At 40.0% G+C, this 12,277-nt stretch overlaps 1 protein-coding gene and 1 long non-coding RNA gene across 5 annotated transcripts in view; both read right to left on the reverse strand.

Moving 5' to 3' along the window:
- Positions 1-12,277, reverse strand: part of LOC309638865 — a 722,672-nt gene that overhangs the window by 189,626 nt on the left and 520,769 nt on the right. The window lies entirely within an intron of this gene.
- Positions 1-12,277, reverse strand: part of MBOAT1 (membrane bound glycerophospholipid O-acyltransferase 1) — a 110,628-nt gene that overhangs the window by 4,265 nt on the left and 94,086 nt on the right. For 3 of the 4 annotated variants that reach the window (XM_082415194.1, XM_082415195.1, XM_082415193.1), the window contains one exon: positions 11,908-12,059. The exons of the other annotated variant lie outside the window; for it this stretch is intronic. In XM_082415194.1, coding sequence (XP_082271320.1) covers positions 11,908-12,059 — 152 coding nt within the window. The remainder of the gene's footprint in view (positions 1-11,907; positions 12,060-12,277) is intronic. 4 annotated transcript variants of the gene reach the window in all.

A 12,277-nucleotide genomic window follows, 5' to 3' on the forward strand; every position in this document is an offset into this window, starting at 1 on the left:
ATTATATTTCAAACAAGGGTGTATGTGGGAAATGTCACATGAAGCAATTACATCACCTTTTGGTACTGGCGGACCTGACTGCCCTCAGGCTTGCCTTGATCCACTCCACAGATAACTCCCTTTGGTGGGTGAGTGGGCCAGGGATGAACCAAAACCACAAAGCTGGGCAGAGCAAACCAACCAGCCCATCTGCAGACAGACGTATGGCGATGTCCCACTGATGTAATAAGCAGATCGAGAGAATCAACCCTGACAGCTAGAAACCCACCATATTAAAAGTCCAAGGATGCATGGGATGAAATTGAAGCCCTACCCTATGTTCCCCAAACACAAATGCAACTGACACTTTAGCCAATGTGCTCCACTAAGTGTCAGGGGTTCTTGTATATATTATGAGCCTGAAGAATCCAGATTTCAAAAGCCTACTCCATAACTCGATTTTCATCCAAACTAAAACAAGTTTTGCTTTTGAGGTTTGTGGACTTATTGCATAAGTGTGGTACTGGACACAGTGTAGATGCCCAATAAATACTGTACACATCAATGAATGCAAGTAATTAGAAACAGCTTTTATAAAATTGTTCTATATCCATTTGGGAAAACTGAATTTACACTTTCTCCAATGCTTTTTGAAGAGCAAAGGAAAATAATGTTAAGGGGCAGGGGACCCACAGTTGATTTACATATCATTCCCCAGCTTCTGTGATCATAATGTCAGGTCTATAGAATAGTTAAAAGCTCCAACAGAAGCAAACATATCTTCATTTCTTCTTTCAATAAGCATTTACTGCCTAGGATGTACGAAGCATTGAACTGGGATCTACCAAAGGCAAAGACCCCACCTCTTCTTTTGGGAATGGAAAAGAAGAGACGTATAGACATCATGGTAGTAATTAGCAGAGGGGTGAATAGCCACAAGTAAGTGACCATCTGATTTACTATTTAAACCAGGACATTAATGAGAGTGAATAACAGCTCTACAGATAAACACACTGGCTCAGCAAGTGTAAGCTGGGATTCTCACAGGCACACCCCAGGCAGAGGGAACTCCAGCTTCCAAAGTCTGCTCTCGTAAAATGTACTTTGTTCTTGCATTTTGCCTTAATCTTTTACATGTGGCCAAATCTACACTGGAGCAATTTTGTTAGATTAAAGCCAAATATTCTGGAAGTCAAGGGAAAAAAAACTTCAACTTCCCAGGGAGGTTTAGTAACCTATTCTGACATTCCATACTTCTCTCAAATTTTAAGCAATACTTCCATCTTTTTGTTATGGAAAAACTCAGCTAACATTTATAGAGCATGCTAGGACTAAACTAGGTATTCCAGATACACAGATGAATAAAGCATAGTTCTACTCTCAAGGAGTTTTCTATCTACAAAAATTCCTACACAAATTCTAACATTCTTATACATTGAATTTAATAAAGTGTTAGCTAGTTAAAGACAACAACATGAGATTTTGCTTTTGAAAATGATTTCATAGAAAGGTTCTGCTCTGGCTAAATGTTTGTGTCCTCCCCCAAATTCATACGTCGAAGCCCTGACTTCCAATTTGATGGTATTTGGAGAAGTAGACTTTGGGTGGTAATTTGGTTTAGATGAGGAAATGATGGTGGGGCCCCCATGACAGCATTAGTACCCTTATTAGAAAATAAAGGGAAATCAGAGCGTGAGCCATCTTTCTCTGTGTCCCTCTCACTGTCCCTCACCCCATCTCTTTTGCTGTCCTTGTCTCCCTCGGTCTCTCTCTCTGCTATGTGAGGACACAGTGAGAAGGTAGCCTTCTGCCAGCCACAAAGAGAGCTTTCATCGGAAACCAAATCTGCTGGCATCTTGATCTTGGACTTCCCAGCCTCCAAGATCGTGAGACATAATATCTGCTGTTTAAGTCACCCAGTCTATAGTATTTAGTCATAGCAGCCTGAGCTAAGACAACTTCGTTCTTTTTTAAAAAAATTTATTGGATTATAGTTGATTTACAATGTTGTGTTAGTTTCAGGTGTACAGCAAAGGGATTCAGTATATATATATATTCATTTGTATTCTTTTCTCATATAGGTTGTCACAGAATATTGAGTAGAGTTCCCTGTGCTATACAGGAGGTCCTTGTTGGTTATCAATTGATATCTTATAATATAGTAGTGTTTGTATGTTAACCCCAAGCTCCTGATTTATCCCCCCAATCTACATTTCCCCTTTGGTAAACATAAGTTTGTTTCTGATATCTGTAAGGCTTTCTGTTTTGTAAATAAGTTCATTTGTATCATTTTTAAAAATTAGATTCTAGATATGGGTGATACCATATGATATTTGTCTTTATCTGACTTACTTCACTTAGTATGACAATCTCTAGGTCCATCCATGTTGCTGCAAAAGGCATTATTTCATTCTTTTTTTTTTTTCATTTACTTATTTATTTATTTATGGCTGTGCTGGGTCTTCATTTCTGTGCGAGGGCTTTCTCTAGTTGCGGCGAGCGGGGGCCACTCTTCATCGCGGTGCGCGGGCCTCTCACTATTGCGGCCTCTCTTGTTGCGCAGCACAGGCTCCAGACGCGCAGGCTCAGTAATTGTGGCTCACGGGCCCAGTTGCTCCGTGGCATGTGGGATCTTCCCAGACCAGGGCTCGAACCCTTCTCCCCTGAATTGGCAGGCAGATTCTCAACCACTGTGCCACCAGGGAAGCCCTCATTCTTTTTTTATGGCTGAGTAGTATTCACTGTATATATGTACTACATCTTCAGTATCCATTCCTCTGTAAATGGACATTTTATGTTGCTTCCACGTCTTGGCTATTGTAAATAGTGCTGCAATGAACATTGGGGTGCATGTTCCTTTTCAAATTATGGTTTTCTCTGGATATATGCCCAGGAGTGGGATTGCTGGATCATATGGTAGTTCTATTTTTAGTTTTTTAAGGAACCTCCAGACTGTTCTCCATAGTGGTTGTACCAATTTACATTCCTACCAACAGTGTAGGAGGGTTCCTTTTTCTCCACACCCTCTCCAGCATTTACTGTTTATAGACTTTCTGATGATGGACATTCTGACTGGTGTGAGGTGATACCACATTGTAGTTTTGATTTGCAGTTCTCTAATAATTAGTGATGTCGAGCATCTTTTCATATACTTTTTGGCCATCTGTATTGCTTCTTTGGAGAAATGTCTATTTAAGTCTTCTGCCCACTTTTTGATTGGGTTGTTCATTTTTTGTTTTGTTTTTTGACGTAGAGCTGCATGAGCTCTTTGCATGTTCTGGAGATTAATCCCTTGTCACCTGCTTCGTTTGCAAATATTATCTTCCAGTCTATGGGTTGTCTTTTTGTTTTATGGTTCCTTTTGCTGTTCAGAAGCTCTTAAATTTAATTAGGTCCCATTTGTTTATTTTTGTTTTTATTTTTATTAGGAGGTGGGTCCAAAAAGATATTGCTGCAATTTATGTCAGAGTGTTGTGCCTATGTTTTTCTTCTAAGAGTTTTATAGGTCTTTGATGCATTTTGAGTTTCTCTTGCATATGGTGTTAGAGAATGTTCTGATTTCATTCTTTTACGTGTAGCTGTCCCATTTTCCCAGCACCACTTACTGAAAAGACTGTCTTTTCTCCATTGTATATTCTTGCTTCCTTTGTCGTAGATTAATTGACCATAGGTCCGTGGGTTTATTTCTGGGCTTCTGTCCTGTTCCATTGATCTATATGTCTGTTTTTGTGCCAGTACCATACTGTTTTGATGACTGTAGCTTTGTAAGTATAGTCTGAAGTCAGGAAGTCTGATTCCTCCAGCTCCGTTTTTCTTTCTCAGGATTGCTTTGGCTATTTGGGGTCTTTTGTGTCTCCATATGAATTTTAAAGTTTTTTGTTCTAGTTCTGTGAAAAATGTCATTGGTAATTTGGTAGGGATTGCATTGAATCTGTAGATTGCCGTGGGTAGTATAGACATTTTGACAATATTGATTCTTCCAATTCCAAGAACATGGTATATATCTTTCCATCTGTTTGTGTCATATTTGATTTCTTTCATCAGTGTCTTATAGTTTTCTGAGTACAAGTCTTTTGTCTCCTTAGGTAGATTTATTCCTATGTATTTTGTTCTTTTTGATGTGATGATAAATGGGATTGTCTCAATTTCTTTTTCTGATCTTTCATTGTTAGTGTATAGGAATGCAAGAGATTTCTGTGTATTAATTTTGTATCCTGCAACTTTACTGTTCATTGATGAGCTCCAGTAGTTTTCTGGTAGCATCTTTATGACTTTCTACATATAGTATCATGTCATCTGCAAACAGTGACAGTTTTACTTCTTCTTTTCCAATTTGGGTTCCTTTTATTTCTTCTTTTCTCTGACTGACATGACTAGGACTTCCAAAACTATGTTGAATAAAGGTGGCAACAGTGGACATGCTAGCCTTGTTCCTGATCTTAGTGGGAATGCTTTCAGCTTTTAACCATTGAGAATGATGTTGGCTCTGGGTTTCTCATATATGGCCTTTATTATGTTGAGGTAAGTTCCCTCTATTCCCACTTTCTGGAGAGTTTATATTATAAATGGGTGTTGCATTTCGTCCAAAGCTTTTTCTGCATCTATTGAGGTGATAATATGGTTTTTATTCTTCAGTTTGTTAATGTGGTGTATCACACTGATTGATTTGTGGATATTGAAAAATCCTTTCATCCCTGGGATAAATCCCACTTGATCATGGTGTATGATCCTTTGAGTGTGTTGTTGGATTCGGTTTGCTAGTATTTTGTTGAGGATCAGTGATAATGGCCTGTAGTTTTGTGTGTGTGTGATGACTTTGTCTGGTTTTGTCATCAGAATGATGGTGACCTCATAGAATGAGCTTGGGAGTGTTCCTTCCTCTGCAATTTTTTGGAAGAGTTTCAGAAGGACATGTGTTTAACTCTTCTCTAAATGTTTGATAGCATTTACCTGTGAAGCCATCTGGCCCTGGGATTTTGTTTCTTGGAAGTTTTTAATTGCTGTTTCAGTTTCAGTACTTGTGATTGGTCTGTTCATATTTTCTATTTCTTCCTGGTTCAGTCTTGGAAGGTTGTACCTTTGTAAGAATTTGTCCATTTCTTCTAGGTTGTCCATTTTATTGGCATATAGTTATTTGTAGTAGTCTCTTATGATCTTTTGTATTTCTGTGCTGTCAGTTGTAACTTCTCCTTTTTCATTTCTAACTTTATTGATTTGAGTCCTCTCCCTTTTTTTCTTGATGAGTCTGGATAAAGGTTTATCAATTTTGTTTATCTTCTCAAAGAACCAGCTTTTAGTTTCACTGATCTTTGCTAATGTTTTCATCTCTATTTCATTTATTTCTGCTCTGATCTTTATGATTTCTTTCCTTCTGCTAACTTTGGGTTTTCTTTGTTCTTCTTTCTCTAGTTGCTTTAGGTGTAAGGTTATGTTGTTTGAGATTTTTCTTGTTCCCTGAGGTTAAGACTGTATTGCTATAAACTTCCCTCCTATAACTGCTTTTGCTGTGTCCCATAGGTTTTGGGTCGTCATCTTTTCATTGTCATTTGTCTCGAGGTATTTTTTGATTTCCTCTTTGATTTCTTCAGTGATCCATTGGTTGTTTAGTAACATATTGTTTAGCCTCCATGTTTGTTTTTTACAGTTTTTTTCCTGTAATTGATTTCTAATTTCAAGTGTTGTGGTTGGAAAAGATGCTTGATATGATTTCAATTTTCTTAAAATTACCAAGGTGTGATTTGTGGCCCAAGATGTCATCTATCCTGGAGAATGTTCCATGTGCACTTGAGAAGAAAGTGTATTCTGCTGCTTTTGGATGTAATGGTCTATAAATATCAATTAAGTCCATCTGATCTAATATGTCATTTAAGGCCTGTGTTTCCTTATTGATTTTCTCTCTGGACGATCTGTCCATTGATGAAAGTGGGGTGTTAAAGTCCCCCACTATTATTGTGTTACTGTCGATTTCTCCTTTTATGGCTGTTAACATTTGCCTTATATATTGAGGTGCTCCTATGTTGGGTGCATACATATTTACAATTGTCATATCTTCTTCTTGGATTGATCCCTTGATCATTTTGTAGTGTCCTTGTCTCTTGTAACAGTCTTTATTTTAAAGTTTATTTTGTCTGACATGAGTATTGCTACTCCAGCTTCCTTTTGATTTGCATTTGCATGGAATACCTTTTTCCATCCCCTCACTTTCAGTCTGTATGTGTCCCTAGATCTGAAGTGGGTCTCTTGTAGACAGCATATATATGGGTCTTGTTTTTGTATCCATTCAGCCAGTCTGTGTCTTTTGGTTGGAGCATTTAATCCATTTACATTTAAGGTAATTATCAATATTAATGTTCTTATTGCCATTTTGTTAATTGTTTTGGATTTGTTTTTGAAGGTCTTTTTTTCTCCCCTTCCTCTTTTGTTCTCTTCTCTTGTGATTTGATATCTATCTTTATTGTTGTTTTTGGATTGCTTTTTCTTTTTTTGTGTGTGTATCTATTGTAGATTTTTGGTGTATGGTTCCCATGAGGTTTTGATATAGCGGTTTATATATGTACAAGATTGTTTTAAGTTGCTGGTCACTTAATTTCCAATGCATTTCCAATATCCTGCATTTGTGCTCTCCTCTTCTCACAATTGCTGGTTTTGATATCATATTTGTGTGCAGATGATTTCCTACCTTTACTTTATGTTTGCCTTTACTGATGAGCTTTCCCATTCTTAATTTTCTTGACTTTAGTTGTGATCTTTTCTTTTCCACCTAGAGAAGTTCCTGTAGGATTTGTTATAAATCTGGTTTGGTGGTGCTGAATTCTCTTAGCTTTTGCTTGTCTGTAAAACTTTTTCTCTGTTGAATCTGAATGAGAGCCTTGCTGGGTAGGGTATTCTTGGTTGTAGGTTTTTCCCTTTCATCACTTTATATAATATCATGCCACTCCCTTCTGGCCTGCAGAGTTTCTGCTGAAAAAAATCAGCTGATAACCCTATGGGGATTCCCTTGTATGTTATTTGTTACTTTTCCCTTGTTGCTTTTAATATTTTTTCTTTGTCTTTAATTTTTGTCAGTTTGATTAATATGTGTCTCAGTGTGTTCCTCCTTGGGTTTATCTTGTATGGGACTCTCTGCATTTCCTGGACTTGATTGTTTCCTCTCTCATGTTAGGGAAGTTTTCAGCTATAATCTCTCCAAATATTTTCTCAGGCCCTTTATCTCTCTGTTCTCCTTCTGGGACCCCTATGATGTGAATGTTGGTGCATTTAATGTTGTCCCAGAGGTCTCTGAGACTGTCCTCATTTCTTTTCATTCTTTATTCTGTTCCACGGCAGTGATTTCTACCATTCTGTATTTCAGCTCACTTATTCGTTCTTCTGCTTCAGTTATTCTGCTATCGATCCCTTCTACTTTATTTTTCATTCCAGTTATTGTATTGTTCATTTCTGTTCGTTCTTAAATCTTCTAGCTCTTTGTTAAACATCTCTTGTAACTTCTTCGTCTGTGCCTCCATTCTTTTTCTGAGATCTTGATCATCTCTACTATCATTACTCTAAATTCTTTTTCAGGTAGGTTGCCTATGTCCACTTCATTTAGTTGTTCTTGTCGGTTTTTATCTTGTTCCTTCGTCTGGAACATATTTCTCTGCTGTCCCATTTTGTCTAACTTTCTGTGTTTGTGGTCTTCTTTCTGCTGGCTGGAGGATCGTAGCTCCTCTTGCTTCTGGTGTCTGCCCTCTGGTGGGTGAGGCTGGTCTTGAGGTTTGTGCAGGCTTCCTGGCGGGAGGGACTGGTGCCTGCCCACTTGTAGGTGGAGCTGGGTCTTCTCCCTCTCGTGGTCAGGGCCATGTCAAGGGGTGTGTTTAGAGGTGGCTGTGAGCTCAGTATGGCTTTATGCACTTTCACTGTCTGCTGATGGGTGGGGCTGTGTTCCTACCCTACTGGTTGTTTGGCCTGAGGCATCCAAGCACTGGAGCCTGTAGGCTGGTGGGAAGGGCCATGTCTTGATGCCAAAATGGCAACCTCTGCGAGAGTTCACGCTGATCAATATCCTCTGGGGCCTCTGCTACCAGTGTCCTTGCCCCACCCCACCCCCAATGAGCCACAGCTGACCCCTGCCTCCCCAGGAGACCCTCCAAGGCTCGTAGGTAGGTCCAGCCCCAGCTCCTATGGAGGTACTGCCTTGTGCTGGGTCCCAGTGTACATGAAAACTTGTGCACGCCCTCCAAGAGTGCAGTCTCTGTTTCCCCCAGTCCTGTGGAGCTCCTGTACTCAAGCCCCACGGGCCTTCAAAGCCAAATGCTCTGGGGGTTCCTCCTCCTGATGCCAGACCCTCATGCTGGGGAGCCTGACGTGGGGCTCAGGACTCTCATTCTTGTGGGAGAACCTCTGTGATATAATTATTTTCCAGTTTGTGGGTCACCCACCTGATGGGTATAGGATTTATGTTGCAAAAGCACCCCTCCTACCGTCTCGCTGTGGCTTCTTCTTTGTCTTTGAATATAAAATATCTTTTTTGGTAGATGCCAGTCTTTTTTGTTGATGGTTGGTCAGCAGTTAGTTGTGATTTCAGTGTTTTCACAAGAGGAGGTAAGCTCAAGTCCTTCTACTCCACCATCTTTTTGGAATCACAAGTTCTTTCATAATACATTTACATGTTCACTTGGGGCTCATTTACAACTTAAAGGAAAAAAATTAGACTAAGAAATTTAAAGCTGGGATTTGTAGTCACTGTACATTGAAAAGTGACTACACAGAAAAATGAAGCCCATCTAACATTTTAAATGTCAATCAGGGAAGGGTATCCTGAGAAATGGATTTGCATACAACTGCCATTCATTGCCAGTTATTTAAATTATCCCCTAGTGAGGAACGGATCTGGAATGCATCTAGAGCCACCTCGACTAAAAAGATGATTCAATTTTAATTTCTTTTGCCAGATTCAGTGATTCTCTTAAGAGTTTCTGAAAATAATTGTTTTTAAAAGATTCTGAAAACTTTTTTTGAGAGGCAATCTATAATAGCCATTGGCAACATGTGGCTGTTAAAATTCAAATTAGATAAATTGAAAACTCCGTTCCTCAGTCACACTAGCCACATTTCAAAAGCTCAACAGCCACATGCACTGGTGGCCAACATACTGGATGGTATTTTGGTCATTGTAGAAACTTCTATTGGACAGAGCTGATCTAGATAGGGAACTTAAATTATATACATAAGCAACTATGAAAACAACGTATTAGGTTGAATTGCTTGTAATTGACAGAAGTGACAGAAATGTCGATTTCACCCTAAACAAAGGTGTTTTCTAAAAAAAATAATAAACTAGATTGTTTTTAAAAAGAATGGAAATCTACATGAGTGATCTGGATTGATAATGATTTAATTCTTTCCCTAGAACTCCTGCCTAAATATAGAAATTAGCATGCTTAGTTGGTTAAATGCATGTGATCACAAACAAATCACCATTTTGTGCTACTCCCCTAGCAGTAACATTCATCCAAAATAGCTTCTCCTAGAGAAATTTTTAGTAACTGCACTACTGCTCTTGCTGTTTAAAAAAGAAGAAAAAATTTTGCATCTGAAACTCGGGCCTTGCTGTGTGAGTTTTGTTTAACTGCTCACCCTCTCTGAGCCTCCACTTCCATATATGATAAACAGGGACACTGATACCTACCCTTGTCTCTTCTCAGCTCACTGCTCTATACCTTGGATTGATTCTATATTCTGCCCACACTCATGTTTCTCGGGGCTTCCTCCTATCACAATGGGGCTTATCTATGCTGCTCCCTGGGTCTGGAACACAGCCCACAGTGTTCCATCCACCACTCTCAGCACCCTCAGACTCCAGGACTCAAACGCTGCTTTCTCCCAAGAGCAGATTCCTGTTACATCATAAATCTTTGTACCATTCACTCAGAGTATGATGTTAGTGGGTATTAATAAATTTTTCAATTATTTCCTGTCACTTCCACTAAGCTCTCTCTTCCATGGAAGTAAGAATGATTTCTACCTTTTGCTCACCATCCCATCCCCCAGCTTCTAGAAAAGTACCCAGCGTACTGTAGGTATTAAATGGTACTGAGTTAAATACAGGCATTTCTGCTACAACATGATACATATATTCCTGAAAAAAATCTTGCGTCTGGCAACATCATGTGCTTAAAACACCAGGACTAGGGTGGTTTTTCTGTCTCTCTCCAGTTCCTGTTTATTAGTCCTCATAGGGACTTAGATTTTCCAAACACTGGAGGAAACCCTCAGCCCCATCCATCTTACTCAGGAATGCAAGTCAATGTGCTTCAATGCCTGTTATGAAAAAACAAGTACCTCTTTTTTAAAAATCTGATTTAATGGACCATTTTTTATTTCACCGTTCCATTTTTTTATAAAGTCATCTCCTCACTAGCAGCTCTCTCCCCTAGAGTAAGGGAGTGTGGAGGGGGTCGGGCACATCCAAAGAAAAGGGAGAGAAGGGCCCAGGGTTACAAGTTAACCTATGAAGACGGAAGCAGACAACTCAAAACCTATGAGACTCTGTAACCAGGGCGCTAACACAGACAATGAGCACCCAAGCCAGAAACGTGGACAGCCAGGCAGACAGCGCAGCTGGGCTCAGGCTGCTTCAGGGGGCAATAACAGTCCCAGATAATGAAGGGCAAATGCTGGCTAGAGGGCGCTGAGACAAGAGAAAGGACAACAGAGCTGTGAGCAAGTGGGGCTGCCCGGAGGGAGGGTGCAGAGGAGGTAAACCAAGATGGTGCAGCTTGGGCGGGGCGGGCACTCATGGCTCCTACCGCTGTAGCAGCTGAACTGAGGGCTTTTTTTGGCTGAAGATTTCATTGTTTTTCCCCTATTCTGGCATCCCTTGTCTAGAAAAATTTGTGTATAAACCAGCTCAACTTCCATATTATACGGACATAACTCCTGGGACCTAACCGGCATTATAGAAACAGACTTCATTGAGGAGCATGGTGTACTTCCCTCTACCTTCTTTGCCCATAACCTGAAAAAAAAAAAATCATCCTAGACATTGATACCTGTACCAAGTCGTAAAATTTCTTTGATCATTCCTGACCAGTGAGTCCAAACCCTGATGTACAATAAGGCACGTTTGCATGTTTATCTCTAAGCCACTTTTCTGACTGTAGCTATGGTCCAAACTCAATCTGCAAAAGTCTCTGCAAATCAGTAAATAACACAAGTTGGTATTTATCGAGTACAGACTACATGCCAGACACTGGGCTGAGCCCCTTGCACGTTTGCCTCATTCAATCCTAACACCTAAAGGTGCTTGGAGGTGAATTCTATTCTTACCTTCATTTTACAGTTGAGAAAACACTGGTAAAAGAGGTTAATAACTTGCCAGAGGTCATGCAACCATTTCTCCAAGAGTAGAGAAACACGACTAATTCAACAAAAGAGGGAAACAATAAAAGTAAGCAGAAAGAGGTTTGCAGTTCATCTGGAGGGCTGGTGTTTGAATATAAGGGCCTGACACCCTTTCCCTAAAGGCCTCTTGTCTGTAGGCTGAACCCAGCCCCAGCTGTGGCCTGCTTCTGTCCCTCGCTTCTGTCCCTCTCTGAGTGCCCCACGGCCTCCAACATAGCCTAACCCCAGGAAAAAGAGGCAAAGGCAGTGAACTCACCCTCTGAGTTTGTAATCTGGATACATCCCTTCAGAATTCACTGCCATAAGCATCTCTTACTTACATTAGGCGTGGCTGAAGGGCTACCTGTCAACTCTGCTCACTGTATTACTATTTGTCTGTTGGCATCTCCAGGACAGACACTTCCTCTTAAAGCTTTCTCTAGACATTTTCCCATCGAAACCATACATAGAGATTGTCAGTACTGATTGATTCAATTTGCCAACTCCTAAGTCAAACACAGAAGAGACAAGTTTACTATAGAGCAATCGAGAACAGTGGAAACTTACTTGTATAAACTGATGGTGGGTTCAACGGCCAACATAACGAAGGGGGCGACTGTATAAGAGACGGCCAGCTGAGTGACAGCCCAGGTGACTATGTCATAAAAAACCTTGAGGGCTTTTGAAGAAAGGAAGTAATGTCTGTAGTTGTTCCTCACCTGCTCACCAAGGAAGTCATGGTGGATGGGGGGGATGCAAAAAATAGAAACTTTTACTCCATGCATGCAGGTAATACCCCTCAGGAACATAGGAGCTAAAAACGACCAACCATCTGAGTTCTATTTTCAACTAAAAATACCACTATGGTTTTTCTTATTATTAAAAAAATATATGTTCATTCACTGTAGAAAAATGTTTACAGAACAACTAAGCAGAA

Source organism: Balaenoptera physalus (genome assembly GCF_965194825.1).
Source record: "Balaenoptera physalus genome assembly, chromosome: 11".
NCBI classification, from domain to species: domain Eukaryota; kingdom Metazoa; phylum Chordata; class Mammalia; order Artiodactyla; family Balaenopteridae; genus Balaenoptera; species Balaenoptera physalus.